General features: G+C 47.0%; 1 protein-coding gene across 2 annotated transcripts in view; it reads left to right on the forward strand.

Moving 5' to 3' along the window:
* POLE (DNA polymerase epsilon, catalytic subunit) overlaps positions 1-23,746 on the forward strand; it is an 867,587-nt gene that overhangs the window by 268,370 nt on the left and 575,471 nt on the right. For both annotated transcript variants that reach the window (XM_069619327.1, XM_069619326.1), the window contains exon 16: positions 23,581-23,688. In XM_069619327.1, coding sequence (XP_069475428.1) covers positions 23,581-23,688 — 108 coding nt within the window. The remainder of the gene's footprint in view (positions 1-23,580; positions 23,689-23,746) is intronic.

The following is a 23,746-nucleotide window of genomic DNA, read 5'->3' on the forward strand; positions in this document are numbered from 1 at the left end:
GATATGGTGCCCTGTTCACCCTCGCTTCACTGTATAACACCCCTCTTCTGGATTCCACAGGGCTCACCTCTTCTGTCACACATCCCCTCTTCTGGGGCCAAAGTCATTCTCTTGCATACTACTCTATATTGCCCCTTTCTCTTGGGTGATGGCTCTTTCTTTTGGTCTCAAAGAGCCCACCCCTCTACTAAGGTCCAGGGCGCCTACCTCTCCTCACAGGAGCACCTTCCCTTCTTGAGTCTGGGGAAGATCTTCAACCCTCACAGGAGCGCTTCCCTCTTCTAGGGTTCAGGGCGTTCATCTCCCATTCATTGGAGCACTTCCCTTTCGGGGGACCCGAGGCACTCTTCTACCCATCATTGGAGCACACAACTCTTCTGTGATTCAGGAAGCTACTCTTACCCTCATTGAAGCAGACTGGTCTTTTGAGGTTTGGGAGGGGGGTTGGTCTACCCTCACTCAAGCACTACCCTCTTTCAGGGTTCAGGGGGCTCCTCTCCCCTTGCCTGAAGCAGACCCCTTCTTTTGGGGTGCATGCTGCTCTTCTCTCCCGCACTGGCGCACACCTGTCTTCTGGGCTCAAGGGGTTCTCCAACTCTGGTGCTCTCCCACTTCCTGAGCAAACTTCTGCTCTCAGCCGAAATAGACACTGTTTTTTAACTTCAGTTTTATAGCCCTCACTGTTATCCCCCTGGATGAAGCACATTTTTCAATTGATTGGTTAATTGGCTTCCTATTGCAAGCCAGGGGAAGGAAGTCTTTAAAAGGATTGCCGCCATCTTGGATTTCTTGCAGGAGCTGGTGCCTGTCTGCTGCTCTGCTCCTGCTTGGTCTCCTGTCCTGTCTCCCTCAAAGACGTTAGTGGGTTTCTGGTGGTGAAAAGGCCTTCCTAAGGGACAGTAAAACCTTTAGTAAGCTCCCATCTGTGCAAAATCGTTTACCTTTTGGGGGTGGAGGGGAGAAGTGTTTCTCTTGATAAATGCTGCAGTGGAAGTAAACGGCGTAATCCACAAATGCTGCTGCTGGGGTTCGCATTAGTGGGGTTTTCCCTTTGATGATTCGCACCTGTTAACTAAGGGCTTTCTAGATGTGCTTGTGTTTGCTCATAGCATGTCTTTCCCTGAATCCCTGAAACACACTCTGGAATCTGCTCCGGGTTTTTGATTTCTAAACCTGATGCATCTTGGGAGATGCAGTTCCGAATATCCTGTTTCTTTAGGACCTCGTAGTTTCTAACTAGTTGCTCTCTCAGGAGGTTTGGGAATAGTTCAGGGCTGGTCCCTCGCGATGTTGGTATTGTGACTTTGCCTCAGTATGTGGACAGTTGGGGCACAACTACATTTGTGAGGTTTGTGTGCCTCCTCTTAAGTCATAAAGGGGATACTGCTGAGGCCCTCCTCTGATTGTTGTGGATCATTTTCCACATCCATCTTTCCTAAAGGTACACAGGGTTCAACCACACGGTCGGCCAAAATCCCTCAAAAGTGGGAAGGCCAATGACTGGTCGGTAGATGGTTAGTCCAAGAAATAATGCTACACAGTTAAACTGAGGTGATATGCCACACAGTGGCAGGCCGAACTTGAAGGTAACGTCATGCCGCCCAAGTTAAGAACCAGAGCGTAGCAAGGTTACCTTGACAAGGGTGGCGGTGCTGTTACCGAAAGGGTCGGCATGCCTCTGAGGGGGATATCGGCATTAGCACACATGTAGTTTCCTACACAGGTGTTAATGGTGTCTTTTAAAATAACCATACCTTTTTTCCAACGCCCGCCGCAGTGCTGCTGTCAGGAAGTACCTTTTCCATCTTGATGACTGTGATGTCATCATGAAAACTGACTTCCCGGGAGCAGCGCAGCGCCAGGCTGCGCAAGAAAGGTAATATTATTTCTGATGTTTGTTAATCTGCTTAGAATCACATGCTGTGCATAGTCTGACATCCAGTGGTCACTGCGGAGTATTGCATCTTGTTTTTCGTAGTCGAAAAGGGGACGTCGACAAGGCGTGTCTGTAACACTATCCCTGTAGTGACGTGCGTTGTACCCACAATCCCTCACGCGTCGAGGTCCCTCAGATTGTTTTTTTCCGCCCAGTTATTGGTCGCCTCTATGCGGAGCTCCTCGAGAGACATTGCAAAATCATTTCTTTGACCCGTGGTCATTTATTATTATTAATATCTAACACATAGATCCCTCCCTCGACGAAGCTGCAAGCTGTTTCTCCGCCGAGCAAGATCTTCGACGTAAGGACGAGCGGAGGAGATCCTTCGGCGTCATTGAACACGTGGCCTGGCCTCACCAGCCTTACACAGTAGGGAGAGTGGAGTTGTGTGATCTTTTCTTTTCACTCCGAGAATGCCTTTCTCTTCCCCTCCCTCTCTTTCGAGGTCGTAATCACACTTCTTGCCCTCAGCTATGGAGAGGACGCCCTTTAGGTTTTGCCCACTTTGCAAAGGCAAATATACCTGGACAAGCACAAACGGTGCAACTGTTGCTTGCCCCTCGATCACAAGGAGGATGGCTGTGCGGCCTGTAAGTTACTTAAGCCCAAAACGATAAAAGACCGCAGGGTCAAAAGGTGGGCGGCCTATGCCATGTCTAGGTCAGATTCCTCGCCCGCTGCCGCCGCCGAAATTGACGAGGACAGTGATTACACGGCCTCCGTAACGGAGGTTGTAGACCTCTCGAGGGAGCGTTCTCGCTCTTCTTCGTCCGTCCCTGACAAGCCCGGCTCACGCCCAGCTTATGGGGATGAACACCCCGGCGACGAGGATGCACACAAGAAATCTCATAAACACATACCCCACGGCACGCATTCGTCAAAGACGAAAGCAGCCATAGCGCCAACGTAGGCGCCGGGCCCCCCGGCGTCTTCCGCCGACCGTAGGGGTTGCCAGCCCTCCCCGCCACGCTCCCGCGACAGGCGACCGGGCACTCTGGAAATAAGGACGCTAACCCCAAACCCTCAGGTGGCGCCGCGCCTCGTAAGAGTGTGCACGTTGCCAGTAAAGACTCGACGGTACCTAGCGCGACGGCGAGCGATCCCTCGGCAGACAGAATGATCGCCGAAAGCCTCGCGCATATATCTTCTAAGGATGGCCAGAGACGAACGACAAGTGACACGCTGAAAACCGCGCACAAGGCCAAAGAAACGCCAAAGGCGACGGAAAGTAGGCTGGGACAGCTCCCACCGTCGACGGAAAGCCCTAGCTGCCAGAACACTTCTCAGAAGGCGAAGGCACCTTATCTTCGACGCTATGGGACAGATCTAAACGAATACAAGGAGAAGAAACTCCTTTTTCACTCCCAGACCGCTCTGGCCTAACTCAGTGGACCTTAGAGAAGTTCCAGTCCTGTATGGACAAGTTAGACAGATTCATGGCCATTCCTGAAAATAGGACACCTAAAAGACCTAGGGAGGTACTCCTAGAAAGTCCAAGGGCTAAATACCCGAAGTTGTTCTATAACCCCTTTCAGGAGGATATGAACTCTTACGACCTCACCGAAGAGGACACTCACTTCCAGGAAGGAGAGGAGTTAATTAATGATGAAAACCAACAAGAGGGAGAAGGCTTCCATGAGGACACTAACATAAGTGAGGAAGGGTACGAAGAAGACCCAGGTGAGGGTGACCCAAATCCCTGGCAGTCACCATCAGGGTCTACAGAGCCAGACATTATAGACGTCAGGTCTCCTCAGACCACACCAGTTAGGAACCCTTCGCCTGTTGACGATCAGCCTACCTTTAACGCGCTGCTGAGGAAGGCAGCAGCACATTTTGAGGTCGAAACTGGGGAGGTCACCCCAGACACTGACTTCGTGGAAAGGATTATCAAAGAAAAAACCCCCACCAGCCAAACAATTCCAATACTCGCCTCTTTCAAGAGGCGAATCAACCCTTCACTGGCCACCCCTGCACTAGTAAGAGGGGTTAATCCAAGAATCGAAAAATTGTTCTCACCCTCTCAATCAAACCCACTATATATTAAGGGTCACTCAATCCCGGACTCCTTAGTGGTGACTAACACTAGGAAAAGGGCTGGGGTTCCACTGTCTGCCAGCGAGGCACCCCCGGATAATGAGGGGAAAAAGCTTTATGCCGTAGCCAAAAGAATTACCACCTCGGCAGCGTTCTCAACTAGAATTGCCAATAATAACACATTGCTGGCAAGCTTCGCTTATGCGCAATGGGGAAAGCTTAAGCAGGACATCGAGGAAGTCCCTGAACCCCTAAAAACTAGATTGCTGGCTACAGTTAATGAAGGGTCTCTGGTCAACCAATGCATCGTTAAGAATACCCTCGATGCAGCGGAAACAGCTGGGCGCTCTTTGGTAGAGGGAATTCTGCTGAAGCGCCACGTCTGGCTTCGCAATCCCGGGTTTAAGGCGGAAACGCAAGCGGCGCTCATTAACAAGCCTATCGAAGAGTCTAACCTCTTTGGAAAGGCAGTGGACGACGCACTGGAAAATGCGAAAAAAGAATTTGATACCATAAAGACCTTGGACCAAATCTCTAAGCCCCCTAACAGGCGGGGATTTGGCAACAAGCGTTCTTTACGTTGCCAACGCCAGCAACAGAATCAACAACTTCAATATTCTGCCAACAACTACCAAAGTAATAGTGGCCAGTACAATCAGAGAGGTCAACGCCGTGGCAAGGGGAGGCTCCCCTAGAGGCTCCCAAGCCACCAACAACACCAAGTGACGCGAAGATTCGGGTCTCCTCCCATGCATCGCCGGTCAGGGGCCGGTTAACATCCTTTCTTCCAGCATGGGAGGGAATAATATCAGACCGCTGGGTACTATCCACCGTAGCCCGCGGCTACTGTATAGAGTTCAACAGTTCCCCAACATACAGAGCCCCGAGGGGACGACGCATGACACCAGAACACCTCGCCATCCTTCTCCAAGAAGTGGACCAGCTACTGGAAAAAGGAGCTATAGAGGTCGTGCCTCTCTATCTCGGGTAACGGAAGGTATTTATTCAGTGTACTTCCTTGTACCCAAAAAGTATCTAACCATGTGCCCTGTATTAGATCTGCACCCAGCGAACAAGTTTGTCAAACCCCAAAAGTTTCGTATGGTGACCTTACAGGAAGTGATCCCACTGCTATCACAGGGAGATTACATGACAACACTGGACATAAAAGATGCATACTTTCATATTGTAATGTTGCCAGCGCACAGAAAATACCTCAGGTTCATGATAAAGGGCAAACACTACCAGTTCAGAGTGCTACCCTTCGGCATAGCATCTGCACCAAGGGTATTCACGAAAGTACTGGCAGTGGCAGTGGCCCACCTGCGCAGGTTATCCATCCCAGTATACCCTTACCTCGAAGACTGGCTCATAACAGGGGATTCTTACGAGACATGCTTCTCAAACACCCAAAAGACTGTAGACCTTTTGTTCGAACTGGGCTTCTCCATCAACGAGAAGAAGTCCAGCTTAGACCCCAGCCAAGTCAAACAATTCCTAGGGGCTCTAATTCAAACAAAGGACGGCCTCGTCTTCCCCTCCAACGAGAGGGTCCAAAACATGCTGTTTCAGATCCACCAATATGTGGCAGGTCGGGAGGTGACGGTGTGCAAAGCGATGCGCTTGCTAGGAATGATGGCGTCATGTATTTATTTGGTACCTCACGCGCGCCTGCGCATGCGCCCAATGCAAGAGTGACTCAACAGCCAGTATTGTCAGACCAGCGGACAATGGGACGATCTAGTGGTGGTCTCGCAGGCCTTGGTTCTCTCGCTATGGTGGTGGACAAAGGAAAACCTGGTAAGAGGGAAACCCTTTGCCACACCCACAGTGGAAGCCACTCTAACCACAGACGCATCCCTCACAGGATGGGGGGGGGCTCACCTATCCCATCAGACTGCTCACGGAGTGTGGACTCTGAGCGTAGCATCCAAGCACATAAACCTACTGGAGCTACTGGCCGTGTTCAAGGCACTAAAAGCCTTCCAGGAACACCTACAAGGGAAGACAGTGATGGACAGCACCACAGCCATGTACTACCTCAACAAGCAAGGGGGCACCCACTCTCCAGGACTGTCCAGGCTGGCCCAGAATATCTGGAAGTGGGCTCCCAAACACATGTTCCTACTGTCGCAACATGTACCAGGGGAACTCAATCTGCTAGCAGACGAACTCAGCAGACACTTCCCTCTTCCCTCAGAGTACGAATGGCAGTTGCACGAAGACATCGTCTTCAACGTCTTCACACAATGGGGATTCCCAGGAATAGACCTGTTCGCAACTCTTACAAGTTACCAGGATACTAGTGGTCCCTATGTGGGCCCGGCAGCCATGGTTCGCTCACTTGATGGAGATGTCTCTATCTTCCCCCAGTGAAACTTCCCTGCCCGCATAACATGCTGTCACAGGACAAGGGCAGGACACTGCATCCATGCCCTCAGACCATGAATTTAGCAGCCTGGCTCCTGAGATCATAGAATGTGGACACTTACAACTCCCGCAGAGATGCATGGGCATCCTCAGGGAGGCTAGACAGCCTAACACTAGTCACTGTTATTCTAGCAAATGGAAGAGATTTGTCATCTGGTGTAGAGGAAGAAGCATCGACCCAGTTGACTGCTCCCCCACGCACATTGTCCTGTACCTGACCCATTTACTGGACTCAGGTCTAGTGTTCAATTCCATTAAAGTCCACCTAGCGGCACTTTCTGCATACACCAGTTCCCAGCTTAAAGTGTTGTGGTGGAAAGTCCCAGTTATCAAAGCCTTCATGGAGGGAGGAAAGAGAATACACCCTCCGATAGCAAACCCAGCTCCCGGCTGGGACCTGAATGTGGTACTTACCAGACTCATGGGCTCACCCTTTGAACCCATGCACAAAGCAACTCTTAAGGACCTCACTCTTAAGACCGCTTTCCTAATAGCTATCACCTCCATTAGGAGAGTAAGTGAACTACAGGCTCTTTCTGTTTTAGACCCCTTTGTAGCAGTTCACAAAGATAAAGATAAATTAATCTCAAAATTCCATGTAAACCAGTCAATAGAACTACCAACGTTCTTTCAAAACCCTTCCAATTCGGGAGAAAAAAGTCTGCATGCACTTGATGTGCGCAGAGCTGTCATGTTCTACATGGAAAGAACCAGACCACTCAGAAAGACTAATCAGTTCTTTGTCTCGGTGGCGGCAGGAAGAGAAGGAGATGCAGTTTCAAAATCCACTATATCTAGATGGATTGTTCAATGTATCACTCTGTTTCTCTCTTGCTAAGAGAGAACTACCCTTCAAGCCAAGAGCACATTCTACTCGAGGCACTGGGGCTTCCATAGCGTTCATTGCAAATGTTCCCCTTGAGTCCATCTGCAAAGCGGCTACCTGGAGTTCTGTGCACACCTTTACAAAACACTACTGTCTAGATGCACACTCTAGATCTGACTCCCAGGTGGGACAGGCAGTATTAAGACATCTTTTCTCTACTGTTCCTTCTCATACCCCACCGCCAACTCTGGGTACTGCTCGCTAGTCTATGCACAGCATGTGATTCTAAGCAGATTAACAAACATCAGAAGACAATGCATTACTTACCGTAAAAGCATTTCTGATGGTTGTATCTGCTTAGATTCACATGCGCCAGCCCTTCCTCCTCGCTCGGATGGAAGGAACATAGACACCTTTGTACATCTCTCTCTCTCTTTTCTGTACTCCCTCACGTATAGAAGGCTCCCTCAGGGCAGAAAAAATACAAACGTAGGGACCTCGACGCGTGAGGGATTGTGGGTACACCGCACGTCACTATAGGGATAGTGTTACAGACACGTCTTGTCGACGTCCCCTTTTTGACTACGAAAAACAAGATGCAATACTCCGCAGTGACCACTGGATCTCAGACTATGCACAGCATGTGCATCTAAGCAGATACAACCATCAGAAATGCTTTTACGGTAATGCATTGTCTTATTTGCAAACAGTCATTGCACGGGGGGTGCTAATTGGTGAAGGGGAGCGGGAAAGGGAAGGGGGTGCTGGCTGCTCAGGCAGCTAGGAATGCGGGCTTGTACTATACAGTACAGCCAGTGTTCCGATCCTCCTGATTGGCTAGTGCCCCCACCCAGGATGCTAATGAAAAATATACACTTTTAGAGATGGTCTAAAGAACATGCCAAATCCTAGAGGATGTTTTAAGGGTTTTTATTAAACTTTTGTAGGGAGTGAAGGACTATCCCTCTGTTTTCATCTCAAAGATTCAATTTCCACCCTAGCCCAGGGTCTCCCCAGGTTGTCTGGAGCTTATTGATCCCCCTGCCCTATTGTCTAAGGTGTAACCTTTCTAGAAGTGAGGGCCTAAAGATAATTGCTTTATCTATCTAGTCTCCTTCAGGAAGTTCATAGGCTATCCTTATTCTGTCCTCCTGTTAGTTCTATAGGGATTGTAGGGATGTGCCTTCAGACAGTTAAATCTTACGATCTTCTTCCTCTTATACCCAGGTGTTCCTCTTAATACTATTCTACTGTCCTCCTGCTACTCTCCTTCCAATTCCTCCCACCTTCTCTCCTAGTACTTCCTCCTTCTGACCCTCCTGTCGAGGTGTGCATATGTTGGGGGAAGGCAGTAATGGTGAGTAGACTGCCGCCTCCCCTGGTGGCTGTGGCAGCAGTGCATTGACAAAGCTAATTGGCCCGGCGTAGTTTCCAGAATGGCGTCATCGCGTAGCACACAATGGCATAATCGCTCGCGCCACCCCGAAATCAATACAGACGTCGGGGAAACGACTACTTTTACCACAGAAGATGGTCTCACTGCTTCTCAACCCTTTGCGATCCCGTTTCCCAGCTGGTGAGTAGCTACTGTATTCTTGGATATATTTGGATTTCTGCTTGTATTTTGACCCCTTGGCTTTTCCTTCTTGGACTTTCCTCTTCCGTCTTGCTTCTTGGATAGAGTGGATTTTGTGACTTTATTTGGCTTTTTTTGTCTGCAGCTGCTTTTTAGATTTCCTTTTTGACTTTGGTACTCTTTGGATGTATTGATTTCTTGGCGATTGTACTCTTGCATTCTGGACATTTCCCCTGCTTGAATTTGGGGACTGGTGTAACGAACTTGGGCTTTTTGGATTTGCTTCTTCTGGGATCGTCTTGAGGATTACGACTTGCTTAGTTGTGTGCTCTCATGCTGCCCGGGTCAGCTCCATTACAAACTTGTTTCTCTGGACTCTGCGTCTTGGCAACCACCGACGGTCTGCATTCTGACCTATAGACTATAAGCTTGGCGGTGGGTGAAAACCTTTACGTTTTTCATCCTACTACAATTAGGATCTCAGTTCTGGGGAAAGAGTGAGGGGTGGTGGCACAGGTTGTGATTCTAATCTGTCTGTGTTTTTTTCCATCTCTGCAGCCTGGACAGACCTGTTGACATTTTTCACCCATTTCCATATGGGTATCTTGCCCCCGTGTGTACAAGTAAAGTACGGGAGCAATCCTCTTAAGAGTAAAGTCACCCTCTTATGAGGACACCATAGTCTTACCACAGCATCCCTGACACCTCCAATAACGTTTTACTCTCTCTACCTCCTAGCTCCATCACCTTATGTTACTCTTGCCTACTCTTCTGCTCTTCTCTCTCCTCCACTCTTCTAGCACTCTTCTTCTGTTCATTACTACTCTCCCCTTCACTGCTTCTCTGCCCTGCCCACTTCGTTACTGCACCACACCTTCTACTCAGTCACCCTCCTTTCACTCTCAGAATTACTTTCCACTCCCTGGAACATTCAGTTGCCCACCTTCCACGCACACTCGCAATTATAGTTCCACTTCCACTGCTGTTCCTCCTGCTGGTTTCTTGGTCCACCACCTCCTTTTTGGACCTCACCCGAACAGCCCATACCTTTTTGTTTCCTTTTGCCCTCCTTTTCCTACCCCTAAATCCCTGATTGGGTCTCTTGCCCTAGACAATCTAGCTCCGACTTCCCCACCCTGGTGGTGTTACATTGAGCGCAGTTCACAAATAGGAGCCTAAGTTCTGCTCCTTTCTTCCAAACACGGCTGCTGTGCTGAAACAATGGCGGTCTACACTAGTGTCCCAGTTCGTTTTAGCAAGTTGCGTTGCAGCAAAGTCTGAAGAAAACTGGTAAAACGTCTCATTTTGTTTTGCAATCACTCTGCGGCAAGTCTGTGACTGTGATGACTCCATTGCATCTATAGCAGCGCAGTTCGTACTGCAGCTGGTGAGCGGTGTGCATAGTCTCTGGTTGCTGCGCAGACCTTCTGATTGCTTGTCGGGCGGATCTCACTTAACACTGGCTGCAATAATGGGACAACTGGAGTTGTTGGATGAATCTTGCTGGTGGGCTGCTGCTTTGCGGGCAGTCTGCTCTAATTCCAGATGTTTGTTGTGACAATATGAAAGGTACAGAACAAAACTGTCCAATAATAGATTTAAGAGGTGTGGGGTTGAATCGGCTGTTAAAGGCCCACATTTGGCGAAAGCTGCCTGCTCTGATGCTTCCCCACACCATGCATTTGGCTACCCCTTCAGTGCCACTCCACTGCATAAATCCACCCACTCTACCTTGCACCCTCATATTGTCAAAGCTCACTCACTTGCAATAGTCCGCTCTCAGCTTTTTGTCTCACTCGCCACTCTGTGGCCTTCAATGGTTTTGGAAAGGGACTCTGAAATCCCCATTTTGCCAATTCCACAGTGACCGCGTTGATTGTACTTTTCTTTTGTCCTTTTTTGAACGAAGGAAACTAAGCTAAAAATCTTAGCCCCCCATCTCCAAAGTCTCTACCTGAATTAGGATTTGGAGAAGCCAACCTCAGGCAACAGCCTTGTCTTTAGCAGAGTTTAACTTAACCACTCTCTTGATGGTAGTAAGGCTGAGCAGTCATGCTGAACTAAGGCACTTTTGAGTAGTACAGTTAACACTTAGAAAGATGAGAAATAAGTCCCCACACAAATATACAAATATTCTAATTTATTAAACTAGTAGGCACACTGTATGTAAGCAATGGGAAGTGAAACTAGTTCTATACACGTATACTACAGTTTGGCAACTTACTGTGGGTGTTGTCTGGTGGTTGCAGGTTTGAGGGTGTTTAGTGGTGGTGGTTTTCTGAGACCTCAGACGGTGGTGGAAGCAACGTGGATCAGTAAGGTAGCAGAGACTCTCATGGATGACTGGACTGATGCGCTTCTTGCATTGATCTGGACAATGTCATCTGGCCCTCAACAGCTCAGCGGTTGGATTTAGGGTTCTTGGCAGGCCCTGTGTCTGGTGAAGGTCCGCATAGCAGGGTTCCAACATCACACTAGAGGACTAAGGATGCCCACAACGTTTTCAGCACTCGGGCTGCATAGAAGTCCTTGAAGCAGAACTAGGCGGCTATAGGTGTTGGAGGCGAATTGCAAAGATGCAACCTCCTTCACCTAGGAATTGCTTTGCAGGTAGAGCAGGACAGCTGACTGGCAGTGCCCACCAGTCAAAGGTCCAGGTACAAAATGCAGTGGTGTTGGCTGACACAAAGCAGCTTCTGGCAGCAATCTTCCAGTGCCCCTCGGTTGTCTTCTTGAGTCTGCTTCCAGTTTTAGTGGCCGACTTGTTTCCTGTGTCAAGTTTTGTAATTCTATTAAATCACATGCAACCGGACAACACGAAGTGCAAGCAGTTCTGTTCGAGGGAATTTCCCCCGCAGGGGGATACTGAGGGACACTGGGGGACACTTTTCTAGTGGATTGGGTCTTCGACCTCAATTATGCGTTCCCTCCGACACCTGTCACTCCTCGAGTTCTGAGGAGGTTGCAGAGATTCAGAGCTCCTCTGATCGCACCAGACTTGGCGAGGAGGATGTGCTACCTGATCTCCTAGAAATGGCTCTATGCCCACCTCTTTGTCGTCCTCAGGGGCTGGACCTCTTGTCTTAGTCGGGAGGCAATGTGCTTCATCCAAACCCAGACCCTCTCAACCTGCATTTGTGGATCTTGAGGGGCTGAGGTATGAAGACTTGGGGCCCTGATGAAGAGGTACCAGAAGTGCTGTTGGCTGCATGCAAACCTTCCACTAAGGTCCCTTTATGTGTGCTGATGGAGAATGTTTGTGGCCTGGTGCAAGGTCAAAGAAGTGGAACCCCATGTTGTGCCACACTTCAACAGTGATGGATTTTTTGTTGGCCCTAACCAAATCGCGTATGCAAATCGGCACGGTGAAGAGGTGTTTGGTGGCTTTGTCCCTACAGAGCTCCTTATTTATTCATGTGGTGGCACAGTTTTGAAGGGTCTTGTTAATTGCTTCCCACCTTCCCTTTTATGGTCCTGGTCTGGGTTGTGAATCTAGTCCTGAATTATCTGATGGCGGCTCTTTTTGTGCCCTTTCGTTCAGCTCCCATCAGACTGCCACCAAAAAGACTACTATTTTTAATGTGACCAATCACATCCGCTACAAGAGTCCGCAAATTGCAGGCACTCTTTAGTAAAGCCCCCTTCCTGAAGTATTTTTGAGGTCTCCCTGAAGGTGTGTCTTAACTTTCTGCCAAAGGTGGGGTCTGAACTCCATCTGGGCCAGTGTATAGACTTTCCAGCATTTTACCCTCCACCAGATCCTTTTAAGGACGAGGAGAGGCTCCTCAGTTTGGATCCCAAGAGGATGCTGAGTTTTTATCTGGCCAGGATGGGCTTCTTCAGGAAGGACGACCAGTTGTTGCCTTCTAACAATCCAGGTTGGGACAAGCAGTCGGGTAGCAGATCATCTCACGATGGATAGTGCTATGCATTTCAGAATGTTATCAGTCCGCAGGCAAGGAGGTTCCAATAGGGCTTGGGGCCAACTCTACCAGAGGTGTTACGGCTTCCTCGCCTCTTCAGGGGGAGTGCCAGTCATAGACATTTGCTGCACAGCAATGTGGTCCCCTCTGCACAAGTTTGCGAAGCATTACAGCTTGGACTTGGCCCGTGGGACGGATGCACGCTTTGGTAGGGCAGTCCTCCAGAGCTTCTTGCTTCAACCTTTAACCCCCCTTCATCATGGCTAGTGCTTTGGGAGTCTATCAAGATGAGGAATCTGTGGGCGAATGCAATCCATTGAAAGCGAAATGGCTTAAGAGTAGTGTTCTTTCTATGGATTCTTCTCACACCGATTCCGCATTGCTTTCGCAGCCTACCCTGTTTGGAAGTCCATAGACCATAGTCCTAATCTCATTCTGCTGTCGCGTTTCTATGTGTGACGACATGAGGAGCAGAGTACTCCGTTTTGGGGGCAGCAGCAGTTAGCTAGCTAGACTGTCCTGGTCCATCTGGTTTCATCTCCAAGGCTGGGATATGGAATAATAAGGTAAGTAAACAATTATAGTTTGCAATTATTGTTGTTTCAATGCTTTTCTCCCTTGTAGGTTTCATCTCGTGGGAAGGGGGCTGAGGTTTGGGGGCATAGTGTACCCTTTTATAAGACACCTGACTTCAAGTCTGATCGTGGAATGGCGCAGCCGTATACAAGGGAGTAGTCTACGATACTGAGCAATGCTGTCCCCATCCCCCTGACACTGGATAGCTATCTATCAAGATAAGGAATCTGTTGGAGAAGTATCCATGGAAAAGAACATTAATGGTAAGTAATTTCTCCATTTAATTTTCATTTTTGTTGTACGGCAGGTATGTGGGTGATAGTATGTTCTCGCAAACAGGTGTATGCTGTGGGAACAGACCGGGGCCCTCCCTCGTTCGGACTGTGGGGCTGGCCCGGCACTGCCAAACACCCCATTACGCCTCCTGCCCAGGTTCACAGGGGCCCCATAACATTCTTATTTTTTTTATTTTTTTTATTTTATTGTACTACAACCAGGTTTTGGTTTTTCACAAAAAAGAAACCGACAATGTAATAAAACAATACAAAATACATTTAAATTCTTAAAACATCATAACTGCCCAGCCCCTTAAAACATAATGAAGAAATTAACAGAATTTCAAAGGAATTAACCCCGTCTGCTGTAACACTCTAAGAACATTTATCGTCAGAGTGATTTTTATGGCCGGCAATCAATCTCTCCCAAAACATCAATGAACAAACTGATTTATGGAAACAATGAAACGTCCAAGATGTTTTTCACTAGAGTCCCTACTCCCCCCGACAGTATCTTAAGAGATGTTTGATTTTTTTGGGGTCCGCACATTCTGGGCATAAGATTTTTATTCTATCCTCGGAACCCCAGCGGGTAAGAACTGATCCCATTTGAACCAAGTTGAGTCTAACTCTAAGAAAGTTCAGTCTCTCCTTGGCATTTGGGAATTTTAACAGATATTTTGGAAGATAACCCAGCTTCTAGTCATAGGGAGAGAGGAATGCTCCTACAGACGAGGCCCACATTTGTTCGATTGTCCCAATCCATTCTGATGTTGGCAAAGCATTCTTCGTCTTCATGGGATTTAAGACTGTCTTCATCACTACCACAACTAATGAGGATTTCCTTTACCATATTTTTTTTAGATCTCGCAGTACCAAGGACTGTTAATTGTTCTCGATATAGTGTGTTACCCAGGGGATCTATTATAAGTCTATAGAGTGAGGGCAATTTCCAGTCCACTTGCGACTTAAGTGATCTTAGACCCAGCTCATATCTCAAACTTACTATTGGTAGGTTATTGGGCAGATCCAGAACTTTCTTCCAGATCTTTTTCTGGCAATCGAGGGTCCAAGCCAAAGGTTTAGCCTCTAATCCGTACAGAAGCACCGGGGATATACTTTGCCATATAGAAACTTAACGCTGGCAGGAGGGAAAATGTACAATATTGTCCAACAATCCTTTGCAATTGTGATGTCAGCTGAGTACCCTTAGATGAAAGTTCAGACAGAGTTTGGCCTGATCTAGGAAAAGCATTTAAGGTATATCCTAGATAGACTATCTCCTCTACCACTGGGATAAGATTGCCTCCCACCGTCCAGGGGAACCTTCCTCCCCGAGGACCCTTGTCTCCAAAAATAACGACCCTTGACTTCTCTGGATTAACAATCGGGTCATTTTCCTTCATGTTTAAGTCCAGAGCGTTCAGTCGTCTTTGGAGACCCACTGGTGTCTTGTCCAGTAGGACAATATCGGCTGCATACATGAGCCATTTAATTGCGGTAGGTCCAATTTTGGCACTTCCCAATGTGGCCGAGTCAACATCCCGTCTAAAATCAGCAAGATGGAATTTAAAGAGGAAGGGGGCGGCCATACAGCCTTGTCGCATCTCTCTATCCACAGTGACCTAATCAGAAAGATGGCCTTCAGAATTCAATCTGATCCTCAGTGTGTTGCCCTCATGGAGAGAAGCAAGGATATTAATGAGTGATTTTGGGGCTCCCCTGTTGTCTAGCTTCAACCATAGTCCATCCCTATTGACAAGGTCAATCGCACTGGATAATTCAATAAAATTGCCATAGTCTTGATGGAAGCCAGTCTGCTGTTTTGGCAGATTGTTATTAGATTTGGCCCATCTCGCTTAACAATAGGCTAGCAAACAACTTACTTTCCACGTCCAATAGCGTAATGGGTCTGTAATTTGATGGATTTTTGCGATCCCCCTTCTTGAAAATAAGAATGATGGTGACTACCTAAACAGGGTGATCTCTCTTTTTCTATTATTCCCTGAAAGAGTATAGACAGAATTCGGGCCCCCATTTTGCATTCCCGTTCAAAACTTGATAGGTTAATTCACTGAGGCCTGCTGCTCTCGAGGATGAGGACTTATTAATCAACTCGAGAATATCTTCATCTGTAATTTCCAAGGACCATGGTACATCGGAAATACGGAAGGTAGACTCTCCCTTGGGCTTTTGGTATTTTTCAGTAAGATGGCTAACCAATCAAGTTCAGAAACCATATTTGACTGGATAGTCTTTTTATCATTATTTAAGGTATTAATTGATGCCCAGAAGTTGCGGGAAGTGTTATTACCTAAAACTCAGAGCATGGACTCCATTGTTCTGTAAACGACTCATTTGATGTTTGGACCAATTTTCATAGTTGTTTTTAATGGTCTTTAGCCTTTCCGAGAGATGAGCCTTGTCCACAGTTTCCTTCCTCAAAGCATTCATAAGACTGCGCATCTCGCGTTTTTGGACCATGTGATCTCATTGAATGTGTTTATGGACTGTAATACTACGGGATGGCATGGTCTCGGGGCGTTCGACTACCCATAAAAAGTCATGAAAAGCATGAGGTTCGCAGGTCTCTTTAAGATCAATGGCACCAAGATCTTTACAAACCTGATCCAAGGCATCATTTAGGCGGAGTCCATCTCCTATACTTAAGCAGTCGAATTTTTAATTTTTTGTTAATTTTTTTTTTTAATATATGTTAACCAAAACTGTATCCTGCCATGGTTTTATTTATTTTTTTTTAAATGCCAAGCGACAGTCGCTTCTAGGCACTTACGGTCGCTCGTTCCACCCTCCCTTACTGAAAAGTGGTCACATTTCTCAAGTAGACTGGCTAATGGAAAGATGTAATCCAGAGTAGATTCAATTTGCCCCCGACACCATGTGCTTGCCGGGGGAACCTCCCCATCAATGGAGCCATTTGCGATCCTAAAGTCCCATTGCGTGAAGAACAAACCTTCTGCCATTTGCGGTTACCGCTTTAATTTTTGGTGTAGATCCCCACTGAGCAACTTGAAACACACTGGGAATTCAGATCTCCTGCGACCAAAATATAAGCCTCTGGATGGAACAATTTTATCTGGGTCAGGATACATGACAGAGATCCTAAAAAGTCTGAGCCTTACACACGTGGGGTTACAGTAAGGGTTCAGGGCTATTAATTGCATTGAGCCCTGAACTGACGCCACCGCCAGTTTTACCACTAAGATCCCCTCTTGCTTACAGGGGATCAAAACTACTTCTTTAATGAACTCAGACTTGCATGCTGTCAGCCCACGCTTACGTCTTGCCTTCTCCATGGTAGTTACTGGCTGTGTTACCATTATAAATCCCTCCAATTCTGGAGATTTAACTAACCATGTCTCCTGAAGGAGGATCAAATCATTTTCACCAAAGACCTCTGATCTCATCTTTATATTTCTAAACGAACTGTAGCCCCGCGTGTTCCAACTCACAAATCTTATTCTTTCCTAACTAAAGCAGAGTCTGACCCGCTCCTAGCTGCTGGCAAAGCTGTACTATGATCTCTGGCATCATGGACCATAATGTGATTTGTCCTCCACTGTTAGGCCTCTTGCTAATTATCTTCATCTTAGTCTGTACCAACTTCTCCTTATTAGCTCCACCTTCTGCACTGCCACCCTTACACCCCCCCGCCCCCCCCTCCTCTAAAAGTGGCAAAGATTCATGGACGACCAATCCTTGTAAGGAACCGGCCGCTGTAAGAACCGCTTTCGCCCCAACTTTAGTAGTAAATCCTATTTCCACCAGGTGGTCTACATGAGGGTCAGGGAACTGAACGTATTCAATATCTTGGGAAGAATAGAGGTATAAATCTGGTATCTTTTTAAAAGATGAAAAGATGGACCCTCTATTAAAAATCTGAGGTTCAATTTTTGCTTTTGGCATGTAAACCAGAGTCTCGGAACTCCGAAGGGGGCCAGTTCATTTTGGCTAGAATCAGGATCTTTAACATCAGAGCGGGCGGCATTCACTCGATTGCTGCCTTCTACGATTTCTGGTATGTCCATCATCCGTATTCCTTGGTTTTCAAGTGCAGGGGTGGCTATCTGTGCTTTATCTGCTTCCATGAGGAGGGGTCAACTGGGAGGCTCTACGAGGATCTTTACCCCTTCTACTGAAGTCAGCAATTTCTTGTTCCCCATACAAAATATTGGTGCAATTTTCAAATTAGCCCCAAGCTGGGGCAAGTTTATATTGATTGTGATTTTGTCATTGGTAAGAAAATCGGGGCCCATTTTATCGGCTTCCCAATAGCTGCCATTCTAGTCGCATCTGGGGGACCCGGAGCAGAGCCACGGCTGATTACACCTTTGAACAGTATCTGTCTGTATACCTATGGTGATTTTTGTCACTTTTATATCATCTGACGCCAGCAGTATAATTGGCTGTCTTTTCTTCTTTTTTGGCCCAGATGGAACTGAAGGGCACATCATTTGACCTCTAGATAGTGGTTACGAATTGTCTTCCTCAGCATTCATATCTGTTAGTTTAGGAGGATTACTTAGTCCCTTAATGAAGCTGCTTGTGTCAGAATTGTTCATCTTTTTTTGTCTTAATATTTTTGGTTTTCTTTTCCCGTATGACGGGTAACTGGGTTACTCCGGCCACCTTATTTTGTCTTTCTCCTTGCCCTTCTTCTCTGCCGATATGATTGCTGCAAATTTTCCTATCCATGAGTCGCCCCCTTCTTTTCCTTCCTGTTCTACGGGAGGAGTTTCTTATTCTATACAGGCCGTTTTGTCTACAGACACGAGTTCCACTAAATGTGCTAAACGGCAAAGTTCTTCAAGAAAAGACTCCGAGAGAGGAGTGTCTTCAAGGATAGAGGGAAAATGTCCATCTTCAACCAATGATTTAGCTTCTAACTCCTTGTTCTTATCCCTCTCTTGGGCCTCTACATAGTTTACAAACAAGGATTTTGTTTCTTTTCCGTCCGCTTGTAAATCTGAGTGTGTCCTTGATTCCAGATACTTCTGCATTCAGTATGGCGATTGCTTCAGACAATAGTTGTTTAAAGAAGGTGCAACCAGGGTGTTGATGGCGCTACTAAGGCCCACGATTGAGAACTCAAACTGCTCAATATCCTTGGACATTTCAATAGTATTCCTGTTTCAGTTTGAACATCACCCTTCATAATTTCAAAAACCCTGACCATTCAGAACAAAGTTCAAGGCTGTGAGTGTAATGTCATTTGCACCCAGTTCTAGATTGGAACTCTGAGGCGAAGTATAAGGTGTACTCTCATTAATTCCTTGTCTTGGTACAATTTATTCTCACCTGCTGTCTTCCGTTGAATTGCATAGTCAACGGGTACATTACACTATTCAATGGTATGGGTGAAAGGTTGATTTCCTGTGAAAAGTGTAAACCAGGGGCTATGGAGCCAGTTGGTCTAATTCCCCCATGCTTTTCGATCTGGGGTGTAGGTGCGCCTGCAAACCGGCGAGAAGGTCGCTCGTGCCCCTATGTCTCTTCCTGGAAAAATACTGTTTTTTTTTGTCCCTTTTAATGTTTGTAGCTGTCAACGTGAAGTCTTTTCCACCTTTCAATGTAGACTCCAGTGTTGGTGCCCCATCTCTGATGCCCCCTCTAGGCCTTTGGGTGGCATTGGTGTTGTGGACTTGAGCACTTGTAAGTACCTGGTGACCTGCAGGGGCACTTTGTTGTAGTTGCGGGCTCAGTCTGTCTTCCGATTGCGAAGGGTTTGTGACAAACAAACCCTCCGATTCTGGAGCCCTTGGATCATCCATAAGCAGGCCACGTCTTAAATTTGTATCCATTTCCCATTTCCAAAGAAGTGGTTAAATGTTAGCCCCCCCCCTCACCGGCCCACTAAAGCTTCTAAAGGGGGAATCGCTTGTTTTTCAGAAGGGGAAGTGTGGCAACGCTCGTGGCCCCATGTAAAGGTGTATAGATACTTGAATGGGGCTTTTCTTAGGTATGCTGTCTTATAAGAGATCGTCTGCTGTATTCAAATTCTGCTTGTTATCCGAGCAACTTTAATGAGTTCCAAGTGACGAGTAACAAGCTACAAGTGCATACGATCAGAATAACCCTGCACTCGCTACAGACAACATCAAAGGGGCGTTCTCCAACAGTCTCCCACCTGTGCTAATATGAGTCTGTGCAGCCTCAATGTATTCAGAGCCGGAGAGAGCAGCCGTAGTCAGTGAAGATAACAGTGCGCTTGCTACGAACAGGATCAAAGGGGTGTTCCACAAGTCTCCCGCCTGTGCTGAGTTCACAATGAGATTGTCTCTGCTTACCAGTACTTATTGAAGCTCGATGTTACTCTTCTGAATCTTCCTCCGAACATGGATATGCTCGGAATGAGGTCGCCGCGGCCGGCCCGTCTCTCCTGACAGACCACAAATGACCACTTCACCACTTCCAATCTGCGCGTGCTCTGCAATGGAGTTTAAATGTACTTTGTGGTGAGTTTGGGTAACAGGCTCCTCCTCTGGAAGGCAATGCAATGGTAAGCAGACTCCCAACTCCCTCGCTCCGACTGTGGGGCAGGCCCTGCACTGCCCAACACCTCATTACACCTCCTGCCCAGGTTCACAGGGGTCGCCATATTCTTTGACAGGATCAGCTCTCTGACCGAGGGACTTTGTAACATTCATACTTGTAGGTGGCTGTCCAATAGAGGACAGCCTGCCTACCAGAATCTGCCCAGCAACAGCCATACCTCTGGAGGAATGTGTATTTCGGGCATGCAGCCCCCTCACCCCTTCCTGCCAGCTGACACACACACTGGTCATCCTTGCTGGTCTTTCCAAGGGAAATCCTGAAAAAATGCATGAACAAAGAAAGAGGAACCTCCCCGCACCTGGAAAGACAAAGGACTGCTAATAAAGGCCATGCCGTGTTAAACTGGATTTATAACTCAAATAGTAACCAGGTATTCAAATCCACCAGTCTATTCAGAAGAAGCCAGGAAAGTAAGTTTTGCTTCTAACAAAATAAAGGTGACACAAAGTGTACTCCTTGTACTCTATAGATAATGGCGTGTGCAGCACAGGTAAAAGACACGTATAACAAACAATAGGGTGACCTCACCCTGCACTCAGAGGCACATGGGCTACGCAGTGCACCCAAAACGATATAGGAAAGAGGCTCCTATGATCCCTGGCACCACTTCACAAAAGGTGAGTGGTGCTGCTATAAGAACAACAGATGCCAGAGCAAAGGGAGAGGTCTCGCCGGCACTGGAAGCTAGAGGTGACCCAGTGTCCCCAGAACAAAATTCAATGCAGCAGGGGAGTGAGGTTTGTAGGGGAATGCTTTTCTAAATCAATGAAAAAATCCAGAATGTCCAGCAGTAATGCTGGTGGCTCAAAGGAAGTAAGGTTAAGATTTGCAAAAATAAGAATCTTCCCAGCAGGGGCCTTGGGACAAAGGACATTGTCGCACACTAAATGTTCAGGAATGATTTTTTAAAATTCTAAATGCAATCTTGTACATATGCTGTTTACTCCAAAGGCCAAACCCATTGTTATCCAACAGGATAATGACTGAGTGAACTCTGGGTTATAATGAGAAGGAGCTCTGAGTTATTCGGTCATCAGAAGTAGAGGTATTGAAAAGCTTTGCGCCCAGTGCTGGTCTATGTATACACGTTTTTCCAATGGCTGTGACAAAGGATCCACATAAGTCTTCAGTCTATACAAGAGTTTTAATACATGGAACATAATGGGTGGTTGTAACTCCTAAAGGGATTTTGTGAATCGCCTTATACTGGTACTAAATGTCAAGATGGATAAACTCAATTTGCTTCAAAGACCTAATTATTGCAATCTGAACTCCCCCCAGTAATCCCCATCTACTAAACAATCTGAGGCATATAGTGCCCAGCTTGCTTCTTGGCTGGACTTTCTCAGGGTTATAGCACCTAGCTCTCTTCCGGACTCTCCTCCCAGCAAGTACTCTTCCCCCCCCTTGCCCCAGGGTATGTGTCTGGCTCAGCTATTGCCACCCTCTATTTGTTGCACGCTTGGGCTGATGATATATTTTTGCACACTCCTGCCAGAAGTATTTTTCTCCGTGTATAGGCTTTTTGTCAGGTTGTGGTATTGTAGCACAGCAGCCATGGGTCACCCTCTTGAGTCATGGTGGCCTCTGTTCTTTTGTTCTGTGTTTGGGCTCCTTCCACCATATGGTGGGCTTCGGTTATCCTACGGGACAAACCTTTGTGGGCCCGGTAAGTGGTGAATGTAAATAATGAAAAGACAACATATTAACAAGTTAGACTATGTTTTAGCTCCACTGTTACCTGGAGTGCAGCATCTACCCCTGTCCTGCAAGTCACAGGATGACCTCAGATTCATGGTGGTTCTCTCGGGATGCCCCAGATTTGTTGCGGTCCCCGGTATCCAGTACTTAAACAATCCAAATACAGCTTATCCAATCAGTGACTCGGGACAAGGATGACTCTAGGACTATGGGTGATGTTGCCTATATTCTCAGAGCTCAGCCTGTTTGGGCCCAGTGTGGTCTTTCTGATAACCAGATAGCTGGTGCAGGCGGTGACGCAGTGTTTCAACAGAGTTAAGTGGTCATCTCAGCAGTGGTATGTCGCAGATTCAATCTTCTGGCAGTCCTTGGCAGGAGATACTGTACCAGACATGAGATGAGCCGTGCTCGGTCCAACAAGTGCCATTCGATGGAACCAGTGGTCCTGACAGCAAGTACTTTAGCTCTGCCTGCAAAAGCAAGGGAGGGGGACCACTTGTGTGATTCCCTCTGATCGTGTGGAAAACAAGTATGGATTACTCTGAGCCCAGCAGTACTCCGCCTTTTGATGGTGGATTCAGAGCAGATGCTGCAGCCCAGTTCTTCCAGCTGCTTCTGGACTAGTCCCAGCGATTGACAAAAGTATTTCACAAGATGTCCCCTCTTTATAGTATACTTTGGCATGGTTTGCCCATCCAGCTTCATGTCGGATGCACTATTCCCTTCAGACATTTGGCAGCCTACGAATTTTTCAAACCATCCCAACAAAACCAAACCCTGAGCATTCAAATTCAGGAGTGAATGCCAGGAACCCTTTCACAGTATACCAGAGCCAGTCATGGCCACTCTGGAGTGTCTGTAAAACTAGTACCCTATATGGCATCCGTTTGTCGTCATCCTCACAGGGCAGGCTGTCTTGTTAAGGAATCTCAATGGACCTCCAAATCCAGGTCGCCATTTTTATCGGGAACTGCAGGCAACAAGCCTTTGTTTTCTGGAAAGATGCATGGCAGAAGAAGCGTGCCGCCTTCTAAAATGACAGCTTCCACCAGCTAGGGAATTGCCTCAGCAGCTAGTAGGACGACTTGCTTGGAGGCGGGGGGAGTGAGTGGGAATATAGAAGCCCTACAACCATAACAGAAATCAAAAATGTTAAGAGATTTGTATAGGCTTGCAGGATAACACTTTGCGTTTTCTTTTTAGCATGTTCAGTGTATCGAATACATTGCATCAGAGTCTAGAAAATGTGAGATCTGAACATTACTCCCTCCCTTTTAATTTCTTTTATTAGATGTATGGGATTTTTAAGAGCTTTTAAATTTGAGTTCAGCAAAAAATCAGTGAGCCATTTGTATGCATGGTACATGGCTGAAGTGCAGCTGCAATGTAGTTTTACTGTTTTGTATCACACTTCTCACACATGTAGTGTGTGTTAATGACTGTGCTCCATAGTGTGAGGATCTCAGTGAAATTCTTATTGTGCATTGTATGGAGTGTGTCAGGTTAATTGACTCATGTGCTCTGCATAATGGGAAAGCCATCAATTATTTTAGATCTTATTTTCCTCCCTCTTACACTTAGTTAGGCATCACCGGTGTGTGTGTGTGTGTAACCCAAATAACTGCAGTTACTTTTTTTTCTTTGTTTCATTCTTTCCTTTCCCATGCCATATTCATACTTTTCCAGTTCTTCAGTGGTTTGTTTTTGTTTCGCTTTGCTAGACTCCTTCTGCTTTTGACTTCCTGCTGCAGCGAGTGGAGATGACGCTGAAGCATGCCATTGAGGAGGAGGAGAAGATGTCCATGGAGGAGGTTACCAACTTCCAAGAGGTATGTATTTTGGCAATACCGCTTTTTAAGATTCTGGGGCGCTTCAATGGATTCTGAC

Source organism: Ambystoma mexicanum, chromosome 10 (genome assembly GCF_040938575.1).
Source record: "Ambystoma mexicanum isolate Mex_15411 chromosome 10, UKY_AmexF1_1, whole genome shotgun sequence".
Lineage (NCBI taxonomy): Eukaryota > Metazoa > Chordata > Amphibia > Caudata > Ambystomatidae > Ambystoma > Ambystoma mexicanum.